This window comes from Oryzias latipes, chromosome 1 (assembly GCF_002234675.1).
Source record: "Oryzias latipes chromosome 1, ASM223467v1".
Taxonomy (NCBI): domain Eukaryota; kingdom Metazoa; phylum Chordata; class Actinopteri; order Beloniformes; family Adrianichthyidae; genus Oryzias; species Oryzias latipes.
In genome coordinates, this window is record NC_019859.2 from 21,817,987 (window position 1) to 21,844,739 (window position 26,753).

General features: G+C 38.1%; 1 protein-coding gene across 2 annotated transcripts in view; it reads left to right on the forward strand.

The window, feature by feature from the left end:
• sdk1 (sidekick cell adhesion molecule 1) overlaps positions 1-26,753 on the forward strand; it is a 306,103-nt gene that overhangs the window by 180,532 nt on the left and 98,818 nt on the right. Inside the window, exons 6-8 of one of the 2 annotated variants that reach the window (XM_020704342.2) lie at positions 6,326-6,352; positions 18,532-18,634; positions 23,803-23,978. In XM_020704342.2, the coding sequence (XP_020560001.2) occupies positions 6,326-6,352; positions 18,532-18,634; positions 23,803-23,978 (306 nt within the window). The remainder of the gene's footprint in view (positions 1-6,325; positions 6,353-18,531; positions 18,635-23,802; positions 23,979-26,753) is intronic. The other variant, XM_011477316.3, reaches the window with a different exon arrangement.

The following is a 26,753-nucleotide window of genomic DNA, read 5'->3' on the forward strand; positions in this document are numbered from 1 at the left end:
GCATGTGTTTCATCTTTTGCTGGATTTTTAAAAGTTTTTCATTTTCTCCTGTGGGATCAGAGACACCTTTACTTCTGCCTTAATAATAATGCCATAGAGGTAAACTTCTTTTTTTTAACCATGAATTGAACATCTATGCATTTTTCTCTTATATTACAAACGACTTTAATATTTAATTGCTTTTTTGAAATCCTAAAATGTTTCTTTGTATTTTTCCCCACACTAGTTGACGGTCTTGAGACACATTTGTAATTATACAGTACTCTAGTCTTTCTTCTTTGTTTTCATGTGGCTAGGGGATTGTTGAGCCATTTTCAGGAACACATTGCGAGTGGACATCTGTTTGGGCATCAAAAAAAGACGGTCCGAGTTGATATAAAAGACAGAGAAGGACCGGAGAGTACAAATTATTTTTTATTGTTAAATGATCAATGAGCCAGACAGAAAAACTTGAGCTCTCACAAACTTTTCCTTTTTTTTATTCACAAAAAGTCCTTCCAGAACCTTGTGACATTTAGGATCTCATACAGGGTGATTGACACTAAGTTTACATACACAGAAGATGAGGCTTTGCACTTGTTTGGGAAGGGGGTATGCGGTGCATGACTGGCAAGGTAAATTTGAAAGGTCAGTTTGTGCAGGTGCACGCAGCAGGCAGTTGTAACCTTCCTTACTTCACATTTAGAGAAAGAAGGAGTTTTGAGGTAAGTGACAGGATCTGATTCTTACACCGTAGAAAACCTCCCAAGACGTGAGGGAAAAAATACTTTATAGAGAAATTAGGCTACATCTTGTAACTTTTTATCGCTTTTTTCTTAGCTGGAAATAAATTCAGATGTCAAGCAGTTAATTCCCATGATGCATTTCGCCACTCTGCCTTCCCTGCAGTGGACAGTGGTATGATCAGCAGCCCAGGATTGTTTATGTTTTTCAAGGATGTAGGGCTGCACGATATGAGGAAAACTTGCGATATGAGTGATCAATATTGCGATAACGATATAATTTGCGGTATATAAACAAATAGCAAAACAACCAAAAACATCATTTCCATTTCATTGCAACAGTTTAAGAATTATACTCCAAATGAACCTCGTCAACATAGGAGGGGAACATCTAACATAAAAGGGCTCCATCTGATTGGTCAAATAAATAAAGGGATTTATTTGATTCGTTAAATAATTCAAGTTGCCATAAGATTGTTTTAGCACATTTAAGGCAACCATTTATTGCAATGTTTGCTGTCTTTTGCGATATGCACATTGCACAGCCTGATCTTGCGATAACGATAAATTTGCAGTATATTGTGCAGGCCTACAAGGATGTAACATGTACTCTGCATTGTATTTTATTGCAGTGGTAAATGGCTCTGCATTCCCATCGCTTTACAATAGCAGCTACTGTTGTCTGGAGTGATCTCTCTTATCATCTAAGATGTATTGTGTTTGCATTAGCAGATGTGACACTTTGCGATCACATTGTGCCTGTTTAGGAAAAGTGGCATGACTGCTTAGTAATCCCACTCTATCAGAAGATTGTTTTTTGGGGTCCAGGGCATTCACACATCTAGTGGGGCCTCACACATCTAGTGAATATGCCATACTTGTCAGGAACTTGGTGGTTTAGGAAATTCAAAAATTTAATAAATTTGAAGACAAAAAGGCGACACAACTGAATGACAGAGCAGATGACGGGACAAGGTAAAACTGAAAACCAGACACTTAAATACACTCAGGGTAATTGACAGAAATGAAAACAACTGTGGATGATCAACATGAATATGAGGTGACTGATAGGGGAACAACTCAAAACCGAGGACATTACAGAAAAAAAAACAAGAAAAAAAACTAAAGCCCAGAATCCTTACAGTATGGGGGTTGACCTGTCCTGCTGCTGTGGATCTTTTGGGTTGTTGGAGCTTGTGGAGGGTCGTAAAAAGGAGTAGCTGGTTCCATGCGCATCTTAAGGGCAGCAAAGGTGTGTATCGTGAACTATTCCAAAGGCTAATGTAGTAGTTGCATGCATTAATGACGTATGGATGACACAATCCCTTTGTGCCCTTATGCCACACTCTACTTATTAGTAAAACATTTGGAGTTTTTTAATAAAAATTATGACTTCATCCTTCAAAACTCTTAATCCAATTTACCCTGTCAATCTCACTCTTCCGTCTCTTTGCTGTTTTTTTTCTGCTCTCAAATACATGCACACAAAGACTCAGACACACACCTATATGAAAGCAACATTGGCCTTGTGGCTAGGTGTAAGCAAAAACTTAGTGAACCTGTATGAGGTGAGCAAGGAGCATACAGGTTTGCCCATTTTTAGCCAGACTGTATCAAGCCATAAGTGCAGGTGTGACTAAGCCATTAGGCAAATGAATATATTTCTGATGTTTTTACATGGTTTGCCCATCCATCCACCTTCTGAAGCCGCTGAATCCCATTTGGGGTCACAGGGCTGCTGGAGCCAGCACAGCCACTGAAGGCGGGGTACACCCTAAACAGATCGCCGGTTCTTTCCAGTACCAGACACTCACGCTCGGATGCACACCTGGAGAATATTTTTGAACATTGGTTATGGGCAAAAGTAAAAGTTTGTTGTGGGTACAGGTAACCCATCATAACTGATTTAACATTCTACCTAATTTAAAAAGTGTGTGTACCAGACCCTGCCAGTGCTGAACTTTTTTGTTGGCTGCGTGGACCCAGAGGAAGGGTTAGGTTTAGGATTACAGGTTAATCTGCCTTCTCACCAAACGCGAAAATCCATCCTTGGACGCACTTAAAATGCGTACAGGGAATGCAGCAATTTTTCCCTTTCATAGGAAAGATGCCACACGTACACGTCAAAAACTCAAAACACACGATTTTCATGGGAGGGGGACTGTAAGTAAAAAAACATCTGTGGGAATTAAAATGGGAAATAAACATATCACAAAGTTTTAGCATCTTGGTCTTTGAGGAATCTCAACAAAGTTGGAGGTCAACTCTTCAGACGGCTCGTTATTTTACTAGACTGTGCGTGTCTGTATATGGATCCATTAGTCTCTCTGTAAATGTGTCAGTATTGGAAATTGGAGAGTTCCATTTGTATAGCTGCTGATATGAATTTCAAATAGATGTGTGTCTGTGTCTTTGTGCGCGTGTATTTGAGAACAGGAAAAAAATAACAAAGAGAAGGAAGAGTGAGATTGACAGGGTAAATTGGAATGATAAGAGTTTTGGAGGGTGAAGTCAGGGTTTAGAAAAAAAAAAGAAAAGAAAAAAAACTCTGTGTTGCTAAAAAAGTATTCTTTAGTTCCCAGACATTGAAAGTAGATGTGGATGGATGGAGGGAAGAAAAAGAATCTAAGAAGGCAGATAGATTTTTTCCACAAGTGAGGAGTTTCTGACTGCATGAAGATGGAAGGACTGCATGGATGTGTGTGTGCGTTTTGCTGATGTCTGGGGAGGGGTGAGTCATGCAGGGTCTTTGGGTGGTGCAGAGATGGGTGAACTGCAGCTGGGGACTGAAAGGTCAGCACCTGCACAGGTCAGCCAGGGAGTCAGTCGGTACAGGTAGACTGCCACAAAGTATTAGCAGTGTTTACACAAAGCGACCGATAATGCATAAAGGTAGTTATATTAAAAATCGGACCAAACACACAAATGCTGTGTTTGCTGTTAGACACAGAAACATATATGCAACAATGACAAACACACACAGAGAGGAAACAGTGGCCTGCTGGTCTGTTAGTCCTTCAGGTTACAAAAAAACAATATTTATAATTTATAAAAACAAATCTCGAAACGTTAGATGAAATTGAGACAAGTGAAAACATTTTTCATTATGTCAAACTGAATTTTAAACATCATCAAATGTGTTAATTAGTGTTGACCTGCTGTATTGACAGCTGGGGCTAAACAGCACCGATCCTCCAAGTGAAGCCAGTTCAAACCTTGGAAAATTCTTCCAAAAAAAACATACATTTAACTTAGAGTTTGCCAGATACTTTTTTGTAGTCTAAAACACACAAACGCTACACACACATACATCTTCAGTCTCTCTGTTGTCCCCTGTATTCCCTTTGTTTCTCTGCTCCTGTTAGAAGCTGACGATGAGTCAGAATGACACATCATTTGAATGCATTCACAGAATACACCCCCCTGCAGATCATATCCTGTGTGTTTCTGTTTCTGTGTGTTTGTGTGTATTCGTTGACCTCTTTAGAATCCTTCAATGGGAAATACTAAGCAAAAGTACTAGTCGACAGCAACGCTACTTAGGGAGCCTTTTTGGGATTGTTGATAAATATTTTTAATGTTTTTTATTATTGAAATATTTTCATGTGAGGCTTGTTACCAACAAAAAATAGAAAACATTGGTTTGTTTTTTAGTTTTCATTCTGCAACCTTAAAGGGCAAATACCAGTGTAGCATGAATTTCATTTGCAGCTTACAGCCATAAAAACACTCTTTGCTAAAATCCATAAGATGTAGCACAAAATGTTTGTCTAAAGTTACCTTAATCTAGTCAAATAGTATAAACAAAGCATAAAGAATCGCATATGCAAAAACACATGGATTATTGTAGCAAATTCTATTTTTCTATCTTTTAAATTGTATCTTTCTGGGTTGTTTTTCTAAGTTAGCACTGCTGGTCAAGGTGAACGTATCCAGACTGCTCATACTGTAAGGCTGATGTAAAGTTGTTATTTTAGGCGCACACTAATGTGAAGAAAACCGAGGAGCAAACAGAGAAAGACAAGAAAAACTCTGGAAGCCTTGAAGTGCTCTCATCAGAATGAGGACTTGAGTTGAACACTGCTGGCTGAAGAGACTTGAAAACTACCAGTGCAATGAAGCTTCCTGTCCTATTGTGCAGTTTTGAATGATCATGCCAGTGAGAGTTGGAGAAGCTTCCAAAGGAAAGGTGAGCCAAGCTTTTAGGATGATTCCCAGCTAGACCTGAAGCTTGCCAACAGAGCTTTAACCGAGTAATGAATGAAGGCGCCAAGGAAGTGTAAAGAGCTATATCAATGTTGCATTTGTATGGAAATAATTCCAAACACATTATTATTTTAAGACTAGGAATTTACTTCAGTCTGTTTAAAGCCTCAGTTGCTTGCACCTGTATGGGGGTTGATCAGTACAGATTCTGCAGGGTTTGGGATTGTCCGGGCCTGTGGAGGGTTGTAGACAGGAGCGGCCTCGTCTTAAAGGTAGTACAAGCTTGTATTGCAGTTTCCTTAAGGCTCATGCTGCCACCTTAAAAATGGTTCATATGTGAAGTACTTTAAAGGCTACTGCATGTACTTATGACGTACAGAGGATGCTGCAGAACCTGAAAGGAGCCTCACGTGAACAGCACTAACGAGTTCCTTGCACAGTGCGCAGGATTTTAGGGGTCAAAAAACGAAAAATCCATACAACACACCTGCGTCTCACCTACCTCACTTTTACTTACCCTTGTGTGTTATATAAGTGTTCGCTAAAATCTGTAAAATAAAGTTACAACACAAATCATATCTTAAATCTTCTCCTAAAGCAGTAAAATTACTACTAATTTCCCAGAAGTGTCTTTTTTGTTTACTTGATGACCTCTTCCTGTTTTTGCATCACTTCTTATATACCAATACTTAGGATTTCTATGAACTCAAAACTAAGGACTCATCTAAAATATTGTTTAGCAAAGACACAAATAGCACATTGAAAGATAAATGCGCTAACATTTCCCAGGAACCAGACCTGAGTAAATGGTTGGTTGCCTTAAAAGAAGTGTGAAGGAATGGAGTATTATTGTTGGTACGTGTGATTGTGGACTTTTTTTGTCAGTGGAATGTCATCACTAGCCTTTTTCTCACGGGCTACAGTCTTGCCATCTTCCAGACTTATGACAAACACATATGGAACCGCAAACGGGGAAAAGGGATGAATGAATGAGAGGTAAATTTTGGTTTGTGGCAGCTGATGGATGGGCTGCAAACTGTTTGCCTTCCTGTGGACTCTGTGATAACATAGCATCCCCACTTCTTTGCTGTCGCATCGCCCATCATTCATTTCTCTGTCTTGCTTTCTGTGTCTTAGGTTTCTCAGCAAAGGAGTCTCCTTATCTGTTTTCTCCCCAAACTCTGAGATGCCTTTGAGCCGCTGCTATTAAACCGTCTATGTTTATTGAACTTTACTTTCATGTGTTTTTGACAAACATGTCTATTTACAGCTCTCCAAGAAAGCATGGCAAACTTTATCCCCTATGTTTCACACCATTCTCTAAAAACCTACTCTTACTCCTCTCTCTGACTCGTTTGTTCTTTTTTTCCATCTCATTTTCTCTGGCTGACGGACAGTTGCCAAGAAAAACCGCGGGTCAACAGGTAAAGAACCTATTTGCATTTTCATTATCTTGCCTGCTCTTTAACTCTGCCTCCTCTTTTCCGTCTGTTTGCATAAACAAAAAAAAAAGTGCAGCTGACCTTGGGGTCCTGGGTATAGGTCAGAGCTAAGAACTCCTAAGCTAACCAGTTCCCAGACAGTCACGGTGCTATTGATTTTTCTGTGATGTTGCATAGCTTCCATGCCTTGGCTAGAATCAGCAGAACCTGAGCTGGTCAAGTCAAACACCATCGTCATCTTGATTGATTTGACATTTTTTAATAAATCTAAGATTTATTGGAATAGTTGGGATACAAATTGGATGTGAAAGTCTTTGTCACAAACGGACTTTAACTTGACAGTTCTGGTGATCATATTATATCATTGTATGGTGAAAGCTGCACATACGTGTCCAGCTCCCCTTCCATGTGATGTGCTCTGCACAGCACAGTGCACTTAGGACTATTATGTGAACAAGATGCAAAGGAAACCCAGAACACCACCAGCAGGTGTTTGGCATTAAAGCGGTGTGAAAACTGGGTTTCCACATCCAGGATTTTGTCTGAATATAACCTTTGATTTATTCTTATAAACAGCACACAGGTGTGCTTGAAAGTCCACCGCTTCTTCTTATTTCTCTTCTCTTCCAAATCTTTGGGTTCACTAAGCCATGCAGCATGGATGTTGTTTTCTTTCTGCGAGTAATGAGTGCAGAACATCGCATTGCTGTGGTTGATCAGGGTGACATCCCTGCTCATATGGAAACGCCACATCCAGCATTGCAAGAAGGCGGGCAGCGATGACAGTTACTCGCAATCTGTTGAAAACTTCAACTTGCAGAAGACATCACAAACAGATATCGGAGGGAAGGTGAGGAATTTTGAAATGGGAAAGGCGAACACTAGCAGGATTTGTAACAGCAGCAACCGACAGCATCGCCCCCAGCTGTTCTGACAGTAGAGTACTGAGATCGCTTTGGTGCTCATTTTCTCATCATCTCCTGCCTTTGTATCATCATTACACAGTGAAAGGAAAATCTTACATAGGACATACCAGTTATTACAGGCATAACTGTGACAATATGGGCATAAAAAGAAGCAGAAGCTCAAAGGTTCACTTTTTATCTTTTATATCATTGTAAGATCTACAAATGTTTAGCATAGCTTCCTTGCTCCAGAGAATGTATTGGTGGAAATGTTGTAAATCTGCTTTCTATCCAGGTGTTTTAAGATTGTCTTTGTATAGTCAAAGAGGAATTACCATGTCTTCCTTTTCTCCTGTTTCGCAGAACTATTATTTTTTCAGATAGAAATCAACTTGAATTAAAGTCTTAGTTTAAAATCTCTTACTTCATCCATTGTTTAAAACTTTTCATATTAATATTGTAGGGGTCTTATGTTATATCTAATATAAAGTGTAGCTAAATATGGAAAACGGGGTTAAAAGTGGAATATATATTTAAATTTAAAAGGTATTGATCAAATGCTTCACCCAACATCTTGTAGCGGGATTACTTGGACATATTCCAAAGGTGACCTTTATAGTTAAATGCCTTTACGTCTCTGCCTTTGTAGGTTGCAAAAAACGTTTAATAGGCATAGTATTTTCTTAGCTACTGAGCAAATTCTGCTATTAATTAAAGCACCAAAAACTCATTTTTGGGATGTCCTGTTTTAGCTATTATCTCAGAGGCACTTCTGCCTCTTTATAAACTCTTTCCTGACCTGGACTTTAAAGTCACATTCCAATTATATTTTGATCTATTCTAAAAGCCTTCCCAGTTGTCTTTTAATTATGATAAGACCGTTTTCTGGGACAAAGTTTGTGCAAAATGGCAGGAGTTCATTAGACACTACGGGACTGTTGGCATTGAATTAAGCCTCTGCTGATTTCCCATCACCCCTTTGTCTACACTCCTCCCCGCTAACTTCCAGCCCCTCACAAACCCAAGCTAACATTAGCGGGGCAACTAAAATGGCGAGAAATATCAGAGTTATCCAGCCGTACAGTTTTAAGGCAGATGCCAGCTCAGACGAGGAAGATGCTGACAATAATGGATCTATTTGTCTGCAATTGGATGCATCAGAATGGAGCAGAGCAGGGAGACTTTGGCCTGTCCATTTCTGCATCACAGCTGAGAGCTTTTTCATACTGCTTTTTTTTTTAATCTGCTCTTGATTCACTGTGATTTGCATAAGGAAATACTCAGTAAGGCAGTTTTAATACGCTTCAAGAACATGTTGGAAAACACCAGTGGACTTGGTCTTTAACAGTAAAAATGGCAAAATAAATGTCTAGTGGCTCAAAAGAGGAACTACCTAGTGTTTTTGTCTATTTGTTTAATGTCCTCTATTTGTTTTAATTGTCTTTCCCTTTAATTAGAAATTATATTTATGCTATAATATTAGCTACCAATTATTGTGTTGGCTATGTTCTTGTATTTTCTGATAACAAATAAACCTCTCATTGCCTTCCTATGTTCACCTCTAAGCTAAGGAAGGCTCACCAATAATTTGATGTGCTCTTGTTTCTGTCCCTCCATTCTGGATTTCTCATAAAAACTTTTAATTTTTCTTTTTTTTTTTTTTTTTGTTGTTGACTCTTTTGACTCTAACCATAAGCATCGAGTCTATGAACTGGCAGCTTCTTAGCCGAGCCACTAGTGCCTCTGGGCTCCTGTGCAAACACACCTGGATAGGAAGTGCATGTTCTATAGCAGTTCAGAAGGCAGCCTGGGGCTAAGAAAGCCAGAGCCAGAGCACAAAGGCTGTTACCAGTGCAGAAGGATAACTGCATGTAATTTCAAACCCTAATCTTTGCAGTTTTCCTCCAGTCTCTGTTCTTCTCAATTTTTCATCATCAGGGGTTACCTCTTTTTTTGTTTGTAGTTGTTTCTCTAAAATTCTTTTATCCTCCTCTGCAACCTGTGCATCAGAAAGTGAAGAGGTGCCATTTTTAATTAGCGTGAGGATTTCCTCGAGGCATTAAGATCACGTTAAAAGTAGATTTCAAGGAATTGAGTTTTGACACTCATAGATCTTTAACTCTGTTTGCTGTTTCCTTTCATGACTCGAGCTTCAAAGAAATAGATAATCCTCCAAACTGCCTTTCTATTTATTTCTACACAGATACTCAGGCAAAATTCACATATAACCATCTTTTCTCTAGTTAGATGTACGTACATGCTGTTGTGAAAATGCTGTAATGTTTAACTTGCTCTTAGAGTGTGACTAGCAAAAAATTGCAGATGTGTGTGGAGCATTTCATCTGCAGCTACTAGATAAGGCATGTGAAAGGTTGGTCATTCTTAATTATGGTGATGATTTAAGAAGTTACTGCTTATCTCACTCCTATGCTTTGCTTTGCTTTTTCGCCTCAAGAACATAAAAACATCCAAAACATGATTTTTATTGGAGTGGGTCTTAAAAAGCCTTTACCAACATGAAAGTCAAACAATAAATAGTCATGAAGCTCTCTAGAGAGTTTCAGCTGCTATCTCTCAAAGTGTTTCTTAGTCTTAACCCCCAATTCTCCTTCATGTCTCTCCATCTGCTCCCACCTTTAGTTTGGAAAGATGGAAAAGCTAGATGGAAGATTTGGCAACCGCATGGAGAGATGCATATTTAAAACCCGGCACTTCTCTCTGCTTCCAGTTGCCTGTGTCTGCCTTCTGTTGAGGCTTGGATCTGAACCCCTCGGTGTGTCTTCAGCTTGTGGCATGTCTTGGCTTGTGGTTTTATATTGGCATTCTAAGGCGAGTGCACTCTGACAATGACACTTAGCTGTCAGCATGCGGCTTTAATGAGTGCAGTGACACGCAAAAACACTCTCTTCCCTCTCACATACATACAGTTTTCCCTGGAGAGTTCAGCAAATTATCACCGTCTCCTATCCATTTATTTTTTTAATACCCTGCAAAAAACATTGAAAAAGAAAAACAGTTTTTTTTTCCCCTTTACCTCTCTTTTTCTTTGCCTTCTCATAATCTTGCCTTTCAACCTCTTCTCTCTCTGCTGTGTATATGGTCTCCATGTGGCATGAGTTAGCTAACTGCGAACCCTCCAGACACATATATGACAACTCTATTAATATACTCCGTTCTGGGTGGATAGTGTGTGTTTGCTTGTAAGCACAGAGACAGGTGTGTGTGCTCAGCCTTCTGCTCTCAAGGTCTCTGCACAGATTTGTCTAAAAGGCTTAAAACTCTAAGATCCGAAGCCACTAAAATATCACACATGCTTGAGCAAACATGTCAAAACTGCTGGGAAGCTGACAGATATAACAGTTAAACAAGCTGTAATCTGAGGGAATCCTCTAAAACTATAGATTAGATTCTAATCTGACCATGTGATACTCTCCCAGAACCAGATTACAGAGTCAGCAGCTGGGAATAGATTGAAAATAAAAATTCTATTTGCAGGTTCACAATTCAATGTATGACTAAATGCAATTGAAATAAAAGTTTATTTATCTCTCAACAAGTATGTTCAAAACTCATACTGTGGAATTATAAAAAAAACCTAAATAAACCTAAATACCGAAATAAAATAAAAACACTTTTCACATAATTGCTAATACTTTACTGCACATAGCTGTGGATTAGCACTCTTTAAATTATCGTAACTCTTTGACTGTTTGCACAAAAGTGTAATTCCAAAGGATTCTTAAAGCTCAGAAAAGCTCACATCCTACACTTTACTCTAGTAAAGGTAGTAGTAAAGAATCTGTTACAATTATGTTATTTGTGCAAACGGTCAGAGTTACAAAACTTGAGGGTTTCTCTTTCTGTTGCCGGCAACAGCTCTAGTGTTAAAGGGTTATATATGTACATTCTAACCATAAAAACTAAATACAAACATCCGTTTGTAACACAAGGCATTACTTTAAAGTAAGATTGATTCATCGATATAATAAAAAAATCCGATGTGGTGTTGATTCATCTGTCTTTTTAGACCTAGCCCTTGTATTACAGATGGCTCTTCTGTTCCTTCACTTCCTATTCTTGTCACACTCAATGGTGTTTATATTGGCTGCTACAACATTTAGATTCACATCTTATCATTATCATAATTTATCTCCTCTGTCTGTCTGGAGCAGAGATGTGTTGCAAAAGTTGCGAGATTTACGTACCTTTTTTCTTTTCTTTAAAAATGCTAATAGGGGTTAGGTAAGGTGTTAAATGCTGCACCATAAAGGTGCTGTGCACAACAGGGTAATTCAATGGGGCCTCCAGTCTTGCATTATAATGAGCTGCTTTATTATTTAATTTCAGGGCTTTTTGGAACAGCTTGAAACTTTATTTTTAAACAAAGAAATAAGAGTTTGTAACCAATTAACATGGTAGTGCTGTGACGCTTTTGACATACAGTATATATTACTTAGTGCCCTCATTTATGAATTCTCTTTACTCTTAATTTATTGTATGCTTTTTTTCAGTTTGAATGAGAGTGTGAAAAGCACATTTACACACCTTCTCATAGCTGTGTCTCCTCAGCCACCTGCTACTGTCAATCAGAACTCAGACCTCACAGTTGTGTACTCTTTTATGTTCTGAATCTCACCTGCAAACATGCCTGGATACCTCCGCCTGCAGGAGTTTAAGAGTACGATTTACCCCCTTTCCCTATCATTACTATTGATTTGCCTTTGAAGTTCTCTAAAAGCCCTTCTTTTTACCATTCCATTTTGTTTAATTTATCTTTTCGGTTTCTCGCTGTTGTTCTAATTTTGCTTTGTTGTACTCCAGCTCTTTACAATTTTTCTCCTGTCCGCCGTTCTCTACATCACTCCTACTTTCTTTCTGTCTCCTACACGGTGTTTCTCATTTACTAAATAAGAAATCCAATAGAGTTCATTTAAACTTCTAGATTCTCTACAAAATCTTTGCAGGGGTGCCTTTTAGCTGCCAAAGCCTGCATGTTCACAAATAACTCACTCCTTTAGCTGTGCCTCCTTGTTTAAGTTGAAAAAGATTGATTTAATAGTACTTTTAAAAGCAACAAAAAGCTGACATGAAGATGATGGGGAGGATGGGAAGGACAATAGGCAGCAGGGAACAAGAGATTCAGATGAGATAAAATAATGGAGATCTCTAGAGAGAAGTTGTTAGACACACTGACAGAGAGAAAAGAGGCGGCTGGCATCGGCGGCTGGCATTTTGCTTTCCCCTCTATTTCTACAACTGTGTCTGTCACTCTGGGGAAAAGATCATTTGCACAGTCCGCCCTCATCCTTCTCATGCTATATATCTCCCTGATCCCACTGCGTTTTTCTTTTTTTTTCTTCTTTCGGTGTTCTCCCTTGTCACACTGGGGTCTTGGCTGTTCCAAATGATCACAGTTCTCCCACATGAACCCAAGCAAGTTAATGGGTTGGGTTCATGTCTTTCTATAGTCATTATCGACAGCCTTTGCTGCCATTAAAGCTTATCGTTAGCGGTCAAAGTCTGACCTGTGCTTGCCACACTGAGCGGCTAATGGACACTTTTTGTCATGTTTTTCATACTTTCAGGTCTTCCTGTCCATCATCTTTTTGTCCTTTAATAACCTGCACCTGCTCCATTTTGCAACACCAAGTCTTTCTAACTGCAAACAGTTAAACAGGATTTCAAACTTCAAATGATAAAAATATAATTTTATGCTCCTGTCAGTCATATTGCTGGTTTTCATCAATACTACTCCTTTGAAGGCAAAACATAAAGACATGGAATTTTGACTGTTTGATACCACACTATTGTACGCTGGCCCCCTATTTGTTGACAGCTTTTTTTTTTTTCATTGCCTTAACTCTGGAGTTCTCTATAATTTGACTCTTCAAATGAAGCACATTTGGAGCTGACACCACCATTTTGAAATTTTAGGCCACTCTTAAATACCCACAAAAACATTTTTCCCAGTTTTTGCCTTGGGAGAAATGGTACATACAATAAAGGAGGGAACACTTTACAGTATAAACCTACAAATCTAAATGATCTTTTGCAGGTAACGTGATGCCTGAATTATAAAAGTGTGTGAAAATGTGACGAAACCAATTCATGGAGAATCCCACTTATTTAAAAATCATGTATTTAAAGTCCATAAAAGTGTCTTAAGCTGTTAAATATTCTTTCAAAATTCTAAATTTCACTGTTAAATATGAACAGTGTTTGAGTGTTTTTGTGTTTCTTTTTGGATTTGTGTTTTTTTCTGTCTTTTCAGCCAGTGGTGGCAGATGTCTAGTGCTCTTGGAGTCTAGTTTTAGTGGGAATCTCTTTTTTTCTAAAGGATGCTCTTCCACTTCTCTTGCCTGTGGTCCTGTTTCTGTTCAGGACAGAGAATTTTATTCAATATAAAAATTTTGTTTTTATTGCAAGAATTGTTATTGAGGGAAAATCAGTTTCTTTACTAAAACCACGCTGACAAATGTAATTGGAAAAACACAAGAAACTAACAATAGTAAGTGCAGGATTAAATGGATCTATATTCAGTTGGACTTGTTTTCTTTAGCTTATTTATTGCTGCCAAGTGCTCCTGTGTGGCTTTCATTTTGTTGACTTGTTCTATACAGTCAATTTAAAGCACTCTAATTAAATTTGATATTTTTTTAAATACCGTAATTTCCGGATTATAAGCCGCTATTTTTGTCAAATGCTTTCAACCCTGCGGCTTTTTCAAGGATGCGGCTAATATATGCATTGTTTCTAACGACTGCTAGGGGGTGCTCGAACAGAAAAGGTAAGCGTGAGACAGGGGGAATGCAAGTTTAATGTAAATTCCCACTTCTAGAATGAATAGAACGATCAGATACTCACGGGAAATTCAAAAGAATAGCAGATGGTTCAAGCTGTCGTCCGAGCTGTCACTCATATAACTGACTGCAATTGACAACTATCCATGAACCATACATCTCTTGACTCTGAACTGCCTCAAGAGGAGGTAATGGGTGACGCTGAATTCATACTCTTATTTTCAGCATCAAGCCCATTTATTTTGACACACCCACAAGCAGCCAAACAGCATTGATGTCACTTCTGCTCTTAGACCTCTCACTCATGGTGCAACAAAAAAAACACCCATGCTCAGCCCTATTTTGGCCGCACCCCACAATCCCTTGCTGCTATTAGACCCTATGTGCACATGACCGCCACTACAATATGACACAGCTTTCAAGTTAAAAGCAATTGTTAAAAGCAGTGTGAAAAAATCCACCATCACCAACGAGTTTGGAAAAGCTGGTCAGCTGTATGACGGAGAGGACAGTGCAAGCTCAGAAGTGAATTTGCCTCAGAGTGACTCTGACAACGACAACGAAGGAGAGACTGAGAGAGTGTGTGGCGAAGAATGTCTGACACTATTCCAATCCGACACTGAGGAGGAAGACTTCCATGGATTCAGTGCACAGGAGGAAGATGAAGAAAGCTCTCAGTGACTTTTACGTTCATGTGTTTTAAACCAGCCCTGTTACTACCATATTGCTGCCGTGTTACTGCCGTGTCACAGGCACTGTTTGGAAGGAAAAGCTCGGCTATATTATTAAAACTTTGAAAACTCTTTCTGTGTACCATCTTTCTTTGTAAATATATCAAGTGTTGAACCTTTCCTGCGATTACTTTTTTTCTTTCTTTCCCAAAGGCGGAGAGGAAAGAAAGGAAAGATCTTCCTTTTGTTCTTCATTCCCCGTTCGGACCCCCAGAGCCTCCAGAGTGGGTTAATAAAGAATCATTCATCTTTCTCCTGGGGGAAACCTTCTTTTATTACAATTCTCTTTCACTCTGTATAACAAACATAACCCCCCCCCCCAACATACTTTCACTGCTCTTGCTCTCACTCGCTGCACGCGCACTGCTTCTTACACACGCGCGTGCGGTTTCAGCACATTCACATCCTTAATCTACAACACAGTGTGGTGACCCGGGGGTTAGCCCCGCCTTCAGCCCCTAAGACTCATGGGAAGTGAGAAATTGTGGGTGTAAAGTTCCTCACCATGACTGAGGTGGCTGTGAGAAAAAGTCACATCCATGCTGTTTGGCTGTTTGTGTGTTCAATAAAATTGGCTATGGTGCAAGAGAATATGCAATATGCAATCTGCAATTTGCAATTTGCAATTTGCTTCTCTTTGTCTGAGACTTTTGGAGACGTGCAGAACAAATGCAACAACCTGTTTAAACGTGAGCGTATGTGGCTAATATACAAGTGCGGCTTATGTGTGTATAAAATAGTTAACCTTTTAAAAATGTAAAGGTTGCGGCTTGTAATCAGGTACGCTCTACAGCCTGGACTTTACAGTAAACTATTTAACCCCTAAAGTTGGTTTTCTGAAAAATTGAAAGATTTGCCCTTTTTTGTTGAGATACACGCTCTTGTTTTAAAAATCACTTGTTTGATAGTAGATCTACACTTTCTACGTGATGAAAGAAAATAAAAAGGAAGAATGTGGATGAGGGGGAAAAAAGGAGCGCAGACTCAATTACCAACTTTTCTTTCTTCCCTTCAAAGAAAGATCAAAGCTGCTTCCTTCACCTACTCGCAAAATCAGACTCTCCCCTTCTAAACAACCTCCATCCCTCAACTTCTGTTGCAACTAGCCTGTGTAATTGGAGTTTACTGTTCTTCCTTATTGGATATCTCCATATTTATCACATGTGCATCTGCATTCAGAAAAATCTATTGATGTTCAAACACATGTTTACTTTCTCACAATATCCATACATCCTCTAAATTGAATCTGTAAAATTTTTAAATTAGGAGAGATCTTGGTAAAATAATTGAAAGATTATTAGTGAAACAAAAAGTTGTGAAATAAGTCCATAGTCTTTGGTAGTTAGGCTCTGGGCCTGACACATCTCTTATGCATTGGATGACCTCGGACCATGGTGAAAAAACCCCAGAGCCTAAACGCTGATGGTGGTTGAGGACCACACCAAAGCGAAGAGCCAGGAGAACAGCACTGAGGTGGGCCGGCCAAAACGTCTGGAATGTGGATAAAAAAATCGATATTTTTATTTCAATTTAAAGGAAGTATTTGATTGTGATTGACTGTGAAGGAAGTAAGTTTTTGGTTCAGAATGGGGACAAACTGATGAGTGGCGTGTGGAGTGAATAGCTAGTAACCCAGCGTACCTGTAAATGAGTGAGCTCTTTCTTAATGAGATTGCGCCAAAGCTTAAAGAAAGAAAACATTTTTCATGAAAAGAATGCAGTTTCTCTAAGCGAATGTGATATTTTTATTAATTCATGTTGTTAGTAACTAAATTTTTCCTTATTTCTCAAAACTCATTGTAAATGTTATCATTTTCGTTTAGAACCAGCGCCTTTCTTTCCAGATGTCTTGCCACAACATCTAGTTGGACAAAAACACAAAATAGAATAAAAAAAATATCAGTTTTGAAACCCAATTTTTCCCACCCTTTATTCTAATTTGCGTGTAACAGGAGTAAATGTCCTCCTCAGACAATGTGTGTGTGAATGTGAACCATTATTTTAGTGTATAAGGCCTCATTTTTTCTGTAAATGTTGCCCCGTTTCACATTCATGTTTAAAAAATATACCTAAAGTCTGCAATCAAACTTTTTAGGCCCATGTCTTTATTATTAAAACGCGTTTGAAGCAACACTGACTTATTCTTTTTAAAGAGGATAGTTAAGCTCATGGAGAGCTGAGGGTCAGTCAGCCAGGGACATTTTGTCACTTGCATTAAATATAAAGAGTCTAAAGTTGTATTTCATCCTTTCTTGTAATTTTTTTTTTTACAAAAACACTGTGCACCTCAAGGTGATGAACAACAACTTCTTATTTGAAGATGGCATTAAAGGTGTGGACATGGAGAAGTGTGTAGTAGTCTAGTGTCTGCTTTTTTAATCTAAAGTCTCCTTTGGTCTGCTCTTCTAGCTTTTTCTCCTCGTACACATCATTGTCCCTCTTTACTTTAGCAGGTGAACAGCAATGTGCCCACAGAGAAAAAAAAATGGAGATTTAATTGCTGCCGCTTGATATTACCTGTAGTGTTTTTGAACCTTTTACCTCAGGTTTTACAAGTTTTCCACTTTTTTAATCAGCAACTTCAATTTGCCCAAAGAAGGCAGTGATTGTATTTGGTGGAAGGAGCTCAAAGCCTCCCACTATTGCACCAGTTTGTAGGGTAACTTTGTAGGGTAACTAGGACAACTCTCGGCTGTAAGAAAGATTACAGTTTTAGGAGAAAGCTGCAGTGCTCAAAGTATAGACTTAGTCAGTTAAGGAGAGAAGCAAGGAGAGTAAAAAAGGTTATACACATGACAAAAATGATGATTTGTTGAAAATCAAACAATGTCAACAATAAAATAAAATAGAAGGCTAATTTCTAAAGAATAAAAGGTCAAATGTAATGCTTACTTCAATGAATTTAATCAGGAGATCTTGTTATTGTCATCCTGTGTAACAGTTTTTTTTCTGTCTTCTGTGTAGCTTTTTTTTTTTTTTTAAACAGTTTCAGTTTTTTTATTTGACGTTTTGACCCTTTTGTCTTGTTAAATCTGCTCTCTGTCATAGCTCTTTTCTTAAATTGAGTTTCCAGATACCACAGCAGCCACTTGTTTGTCATTGTCCTCCTCCGCACATCATATTTTGCTTTTCTTTGTTTCTTTTTATTTTTGCAAAGATCCTTGTCATTGCTTTCCCCCTATATTGTTGTCTGTTCTCTCAGGAACTCATTCTCAGCATCCACTTTCCTTATATGTCTGCAATTTGATGTTTATTTCTCAATATTTTAAAAAGAAAGTTGAGGTTTTAATATGAGTTCTGTGAGGCTGCTTGCTATTAAAGGTAATTCAGCCTTTGTTTAATGGCTATGTGGTGCCTACATCCATCCTCAAAATGTCTCCCCTACAAGCATCTTTCTTTATTTAATAGAGCATTTTATTTGCTAATTTCCTACAAAAGAAAACCATAAAAATGTCTACTTGTCCATCGATTGATAGAAAGGTACAGATTAAGCTTTAAGTAATACTAAAAGGAAAACACATGATCTTTAAATAGCAGCCGTGTTATACTTTGCTTACAGAAAAGGCTAAAATCCCTTGATGATAAAGAAGATCCTGCAACAATTCCCTTCTCTGCACTGTTCATGTGCAAAAGAAAAGCATCTGTGTGCAACAAACTTTCTTTGTTGTGCTGCTGCATGAGCATGTGTGATTTATGCGCTAATGTTCTTCTTCTTCTTTTCATAGATGCAGAGTCAGAGCTTGTGGCTCCAACAATCGTGATTGGTCCTAAAAACACAACTGTTGTGGTGGGGCAGGGGGCCACACTGGAGTGCATTGCCAACGCCAGGTAATTTTCTTTTGTGTTTGTGCATAAAACACACACACACCCATTTCTAGGATGTCTTTGTGGATACCACTAAGACATTAGAGGACAGCACATGAACTTGCAGCTAATCAGGTGTTCCTGATCATCTCATTTACTTTTTTACTGACAGAACAGACAAAACATGTTTATACAGTTGTGTTTTTATTCATCAGAAGTCATCCCCTTGACTCACACTATTTTTTAATCAGGAGGTCTTCAGTCTTTGTTGGGTTTTACTATAGCTTCATCTCTCCCAGCCTTTCTCCAGCTTTAACTCACATGATTTCATGTAAAGTTGCTTTAAGTCATATAAATGAGACAGATTGGCATAGTTATTGAGTTCAGCATCAGTTTACCTAAAGTGAAGCTGGATCAAAGTCTCTCATCAGCTCACACAGTAAAACACTGACCTGTGCCAAGTGCTTAATGTCCTTATGGAGCAAGCAAACACAGATGCACACTCATACACAAATACTTTAATGTAACGCATAAATGTATGGAAAATGGTTTTCAATCTTTTGGTCTGGCTGAGTTTTTCATTGCAACATTTTATTCTTTAGTGTACAATTTTCCAAGAAGGGATGTGGTGTTTTTGTTTTTTCACATTTAGCTACTTAAAGCAGAAGAGGGCTTTCCATGACCAAAAGCATGTCCAGCGTTTTTTTCATGGGGTGTTCTTTCCTTTTGTGTGGACTGGGAACTGGTGATGCTAGCAGCTAAAAAAGGACTTTAAAAGCTCCAAATGTTGTCTGAGTCAGATTTCCTTTATTCTGTCAATAATCTATTGTAACTGCCTATCTTTTAATAGGTCCACAGTCTAATTTTTGCCATAGTTCAGTGTTCAAAGTTGAACAGCTAAAGTAAAGCAAGAAAGTAGCTTTCCACCTGTTGACTTTGTCTGAGTGTGAGCAGTATTCACAGACAGAGGATGTCTGGTTTTCTGTTCATACAATTCTGTTATGAGTGGATAATAAAGGGAAATGCTAATTCTCCTAATCACCCCCTTTCTTTTGCTGTTATCGCTAACTCTCTTAGAAGCCTTGCAACCAAATCAGAATTTTGCAGGACTGTCAGATATCTTCAGTTTATTTTTTTCTTACTTTTTAAATGTTGCTGGGATTTCCAGCAGGCAGTAAGAACCATCCTGGAGCTTAGCTGGTATTCAGTCCTCTAAATTTACTGAAATAAAACCTGGATATGCTGGATAACAGCAGTGCAGTGCATTGTGGGAATGTTTTGAGGCAGTACCCCTGAACCAACATTCCACAACTGAAATACCAATGAGATACCTTACAGGGCCCTTTTACTATTATTATTATTATTATTTAAAGCCATTACTGTTATGTACTAACTAAATCAGGAACCTCAGACTTCAGTCCTGAGGGCCGTTTCATACTTCTGATGTAATTTCAAAATAAAACTATAATTTTGCCCTTGGGGTTAATATATATGTCCTCTGCCATAATTTGGTTTGCCTTTTATACTAAATAATTGTACAATTTCAAAATAAAAAAAATACTTTTTTTGGGGGGAAGGTAGGAATGTAATAATAATGTAAAGGTTTTCATAAGAAAGCTCAGAAATGAGAGAAGAAAACTGTGTTTGCTTAGAGTTGAGAAAGCTTCTTGGAGACAAGGTGAACCGTCCTCAATAATAAAAGATAAATCAGGTCCAGTTGACCGCTTATTTTGGAATCAACCTTGATGAATGGAAGTTCAAGGAAAAGAACAAACAACAAAAGAAAACATTCTTGCAGAGCAAAGCAAAGAATAATGCTGTTTTTTTTTCTAAGAGAAAAGATAATATTGACAATAGCTCTCTAAGTTTTAATGGTTATAAAGGAGGGAAAGTGTAATAATTGAAATTTGGACAGTCTTTTTTGGTGATGAAAATATAGGCGATGTGTTTGACTAAAAATACAAGTATTTCTCTGAAATTTCAGTCAATCTAAAGCTTCAATCAGCTTTTACATTAAAAAAAAAGGAAAAACACAAACAGTGAAACTTCCACTTGAATCACCCTTTGAGATATTTTAAAAACGTTCCCTGTGGTCTTTTAATTATGATTATGTTTTTAGCTGAAATCAAAAATTCTGTGTCGTTTACTAGGAAATAGTTTCTGCAGAGCGGCAGTAGTTCAAATTCACCTCTAAACAACCCTGTCCCCCCCTTTCCCTCCATGTTCTATTAACAGAGCTCTCTGTTCACACGCTCTCTTGCTAGCCCTTCACATCCACAACCTAAATGTCAACAAAAATGCTGAACAATATTAGAGCACTCCAGTCATGGGGTTTTGAGCCACATGGCCAAGAAAAACTAAGACGGACATGAATCTATTTTTTCTGCAAGTGGATGCATCAGAATGTAGCAGAGCAGGGAGCCGCCCAAGATATTTTCTACGGAACAAATACTTCCATTTTAGACCCAATTTTTTTGTCTGCTCCTGATTTACAGCAATTTAAATGAAAATTACTCAGAAATGTAATCGTAGTTCAATTTTCCTAATACTGTATTTTCTGCACTGTAAATTGGTTCCAAGTATAAATCCCAGCTGCCAAAAAATGCATAATACAGAAGAAAACATTCTGGATACTTTCTTTCTTTCTTTTTAATCACTTTAAACATCTTTCTTTATTTATATATTTATTTATGTAAATTATTCACAGACATTTTTTGTTTTATCCGTCAAATATTTACTTTTCTGTTCCAGAATAAATTGGAGTTGCCCTAAATTGCTTTTCACAGAAGAACAAAACACAATTGTTATGATTTAATCTCCACATTTAACAAGATTCCTTTTTTTAAATGTGTCTGCAAATTCCACGAGTCAAACTTGAAGTGACAAGTGACTCTGGTTCTCCTCTACTTGTGACCACTGATCGGTCATTTGCTATGAGCCAGTGACCGAGGACTGCTGGTATTTCAAAGCTCCTTACTGAACTTAGATGTTTATAAATGTTTTAATTTTAGTTTGGGTTGCTCCCTTCTGGAGGAATCAGCCTTCTGACACTTGACCGCTTGAATGCACCCAGCTCATATATTAACAAGTGGCTATCAAACATACAAGAGTCCCAGAATTTACCAGTAGAAAGCTTTTACGGAATAATAACAAAAATGCTCCACCAGCAGGAGCCATCACAACTACTATTATTCTGTTTCTTTTTCCTGTTGTACATACAAATGAGTTAACAATGTCTTTTATTTTCCTGACAGAAAAAAATCCAATCCACAGGGATTATAGCAGCAATCAGAAAGGCAGTCAGTGAGAAAGTCATGACAAAGAATTATTTTGCATTGAGAAATGACAGAATGTGAGGAAAAATATTATGCAGTTAGCCTTTGTATTGTTTGTTTGAATCTACAATCTGCTCTTTATATTTATGAAAGACCTGTTGCTGTCTTTACATTATTGTAGTTTATTGTGAAGGGAGAAGACTGTTCTAAGCAAAATCCACTTTCTTTGCTGACATTTTCTCCTCTTGAACTATTTAGTCATCTGATAAATCCAGTCAAAGTTTCAGAAATGTCTCTATTTGTCAGACTTCTTTGTACTTTATGTTTCATCAATTCAAACTGTATTCATTTACCATAAAAAATATCCTCAGAAATGCTAAATCTCATGATTTATTGACAAAAAGGGCGCAAAAATAAGCTTTAAATTCCATATGAATAAGCAGAATTAATTAGTGGCTTTAACAGCTTTTCTTTACTGCCTGCTTAACCCACCAAGTTTTACTGTCTCTACTACAAACCTCTTAAACAGTGTTGATGGAGTTTGGTATTGGTCAGGGCTCTTAGGAATTGAATCCATGATTTTTAAAAAGAGCAGCAAAAAAAATGTAAATATTAATAGTACATGTATTTAACATCAGAGAAGTTAAAGTGAGCAACTTCCCAACTATTTGAGGCCTATTTTGACATTTCATGCTTTATAGCTTCTACAACAGAGCCATACTTCTCACTTTATTTAGGAGCATTTTTGTCAAAACTGAAACATGTTTGGAAATGTTGTTTATTTAGTGAAACTTTAAATTTAGATCATTTCTTTACACTTTATGTGCATAATTTATAGTTTGTAGACACACCCCACTGCATCCTGTGACATGCAGTTATACAACATTAACAGTTGTGCAATTTTGATAAATCAATAGAAAAAAGCCGTGGCTGCCGATTCAAAGTCCGATTCTGATAATTTTTTAATCCATTTTTAAAGCATTCTCAGTGCTTCTTAATTATTATGAATTAAAAAAAAAGTCATTTTCTAGGGCATAGTTTCAGAGCGGTAGTAGAACCGTAGAAATATGGCTATGATTTGCACACAGAGTAAGCCCGCCCCTACTTCCCGTCATCCATTTATTTACACCCTCTTCCGCTAGCTTACAGTCCCTTACACCCCCAACCTAACATTGGAGCTATCCAAGAGGACAGTTTTGATCCAGATGCCAGTTCAGATGTTGACACGCGAATGGATCTATTCATCTACAAGTAGATAGATCGGAATGAAGCGGAGCAGGGAGCTTGTGGCATGCTGTTGTAGCTTCTACGTCACAGCTACAAGTTGCTCCTTATTCATCACAGTTTGCAAAAAGAAAAACTCAAAAATGCAATTTTAAGCTTTGATTTCTTAATATAAGTCCTCCATCATTAGCAAAATGCCACAAGGACATGTTAAAAACACCTAAAACACAATTTGTATTGGACTAAGTCTTTAACAGCGAGCTGTGCTACATTTGTTGCAAGTGTCCAAACTGGTGTGAGAGGATGTACAGGTGAACAAAGAAAAAACAAGTGAGCTGTACTTTCATCATCAGATACTTTGCCGTGTAAACGTCTTCCAGAAATACTCAAGCACAGAAGAATGGTGTCTTGATGTTGTTTATCTGAAAGAGAAACCATTTTTTCATGAAAACCCATTTCCTTTCTGAACATTTAGAAGAACTGACAAAAGCTGGTTGAGCTGACTGCTCTGATATACAGACTGTCATCATTTATTTCCTGCCTCGCTGACAGATAAACTGATGGATTTAATATGCTGTAATTGCCTTCTGTCACCCTTTGACTTTTTTTTTTTTGCTTCTATTCCCCTGATTCTTGCTGCTCTCTTCACTTCTCTCATCTGCTGTCTTCTTGTCCTCTCTTCTTCACTTACAGACCAGTTGATGGCCTTATGGTTTCATGGAAACGTGATGGGCGCTGGCTGGCCACTGGGCATCAGCTCATTATTCCCTCCCCAGTCTTTTCTGACACAGGGTTATATGTTTGCGAAGCACTGCTTAGCAACAGCACTGCCAAACCCGTTGAAGCAAAGGCACACCTCACAGTCATGGGTAAGAACAACTGCTTTACTAACACACATGCCATTTTTTTCAGGTTTTCAAAAACAGCTGATATTTGTTTCTAAGCCTAAGTCCTGGTTATCAAAGCTTAACTTTCACTTAAAACTATTTAATTAACCAAGCAACCATTAGGACAAAATCAAATTTACCACCCAGTTGGAATAAAATAATAACTGATCCTTAAGCTAATAACCCATAAGCTACGTACACACACATGGGATGTGCATTCAAGAACGTGCTGAACGGGTATTCTTAAATGCGCTTTTACCATACAGTGTTCACGCTGGACTGTTGCTACCTAATAATAGCACATGTACTCAAAAAAATCTTGCCCCAGGCTTTTTCTTTCCCAGCTCTATTCTAATATATGAAAGACTTCATTCCATATAATTCTGTCCGGGCACAAACCGCAAGTATTAGTTTCTCCTTCATGGTCACTTTTCAAATGGTTGGCACTTCAGTGCTTTGAAAATACATAAGTCCATCCCTACCAAAGTCGAGCACCAGATTGGTCAAAGTTGATCCGTTTTAACTTCTAACATGTGTTCAACATTTTCATATGTAAGCCTGCAAATGGATTTAAAACTTCGTAGAGAAGTTTAAATGCAAGAGTTTTGAACGGGGAAGCTGGAAACGCACACATACATGTATTTACATCAGTGTTTTTTAACCGTTGTGCAGCGGCACACTAATGTGCTGTGAGATGTGGTCAGGTGTGCTGTGGGAAATAACCCATTTTCACTGATCTAAAACCATTTACCATCTCCAGGATATCAGCTCTGTGTTCATCCAAACAGGAACCTGATAAAACACCGAGTAGCTAGGAATATGAAGGATCATAAAATATTTTTTTCTTTTTGTTTATTTGATTCTATTAAAGACATTTTGATAAGAATTGCGGTACCGCAATTTAGCCGCAGCTTCAGCTTTTCGGAAAAGTCCCGCCCCTTTAACTGTCTCCACCAATCATTTTTGGAGGCTTAATCACACGTCATCAGTCTGGCCAATCAAAAGTGGTTAAATTTGTCACTTCCTTGCTCCGATTCTGCTCGTAAAGTCTCTCAATTCCAACAAAAATAACAGCTGAAGCTCCGGTATCAGACCGCGGAAAAAGTGAACAAAACCATGAAGCTCAATGACGCGAATCTGTCTGGCATCGGCGTCAGTTTTGCACTAAATCTCCCATGATGCATTGTGTTAAAGTGACAGCACCTCTGTGCTACAATGAGTATTCCCTGTTAAACGTCTTGAAACCACAACATACACACATCAAACAGTTTTTAAATCTTCTTAATGAAATCAGAGGTCAACAGTTTAGTTTTCCTTCAAGGTTTGTGTTTATTAACAGCCAAACATCCCAGAGTTTGGTCCAAGTTATCTTTTTAACTGAAACACTTTTCTAATAACGTCTGGATTGAAGGATTTTCTTTCAGACGTCAGTCACTTTTGAAAAATGAAAAGTTAAGCTTAAATAGAAGTAATAATAACATTTAAGAAACAGGATTAAGGTGAAGTGGCCAACAGACACAATTAAACTAAACTGAAACAATTTAATCATCTAAAAAGAAAAAACATTTTTGTTAAAGTTTTCAAAGACTTCATCTTTGATTAAGACAAAAGAAAAATTAATAAAACTTCAACATGTTCACTTTTTGTGTAGCTACAGAAAAGATAAATATGTTAGTTTTTTTTGTGTAAAATTTATCAAACATTGTGATCATATTGTTCAAAAAATCACTGTTTAGAAAGAATATATTTGTGTTTTTGTGGGGTTACATAAATTTGCATGTTAATAAACTGGAGGTTTGAAAACACACAATTATCACAAAAATGCACGTGAGACTGTGGGGGGACTGTACACCAATAGATACTATGGAGTTTTTTTGTTGTTTTTTTGGATGCTGGTGTGTCGTGGGACTTTTGTCAAGGATAAAGTGTGCCTTGGCTCAAAAAAGGATGAAAAACACTGGTTTACATAGACCTTTTATTGGAAGTGGTTCCCTGAACATGTGTTTCTTAGCCCAGTGGGAACATAGCATCAGTCTCGGGCTGCACGGTTTTGATGGCTACCACTTTTGCTTCAAAATAAGAAGGGCCTGCTTCAGATCCAAACTGGAACTTTTTCTGTTAAATTTGGATGTTCTCCGCATACATGCACAGTTTGACTCAATTTTCTTCTAAGTGTTCAAAAATATGAATTGTAAGCCAGATGGTCACTCTAAATTGTCCCTAGGTGAGAATGTGACTTTGTGGTTGTGTCTTTCTGTGTGGCCCAGGAATGGACTGTGGAATCGTCCAGGGTGTACCCTATCTTTGCACAGCAGAGGCTGGGATAGGCTTCAGCAACCCTATGACCCTAAAAAAGGGATTAGGTTGGTTTAGAAAATAGATGGATAGAACCCTAAAGCTACATTCACACCAAACACAGAGGGACCAGTTTCAATGTTAAGGCAATGTACAGACGCAGTCAAAGGTCCTGCCGCGTGTTTTGACCATTGTTCAGAGATCTGGCAACAATGGTTTATGGGCATTATGGGCAAGTGTCAAGCAGTGAATTTGACACACCTCAAAAAAGAGGCAGCAGACTTGAAATTAGCGGTCCGTGTGAATACAGCATCAGGCTGCTCTGCTCCAGCAGTAGAAACTGCAGCCCTCTGCTTTACATTTAGAATTGAAAACAGTTAACCTTGTTTTCACATTTTATGCTTGAGGTCGACTTTACTTTCTTTATTCCTTTTATCCGGACATTAGCTACTAAAAGTGTGA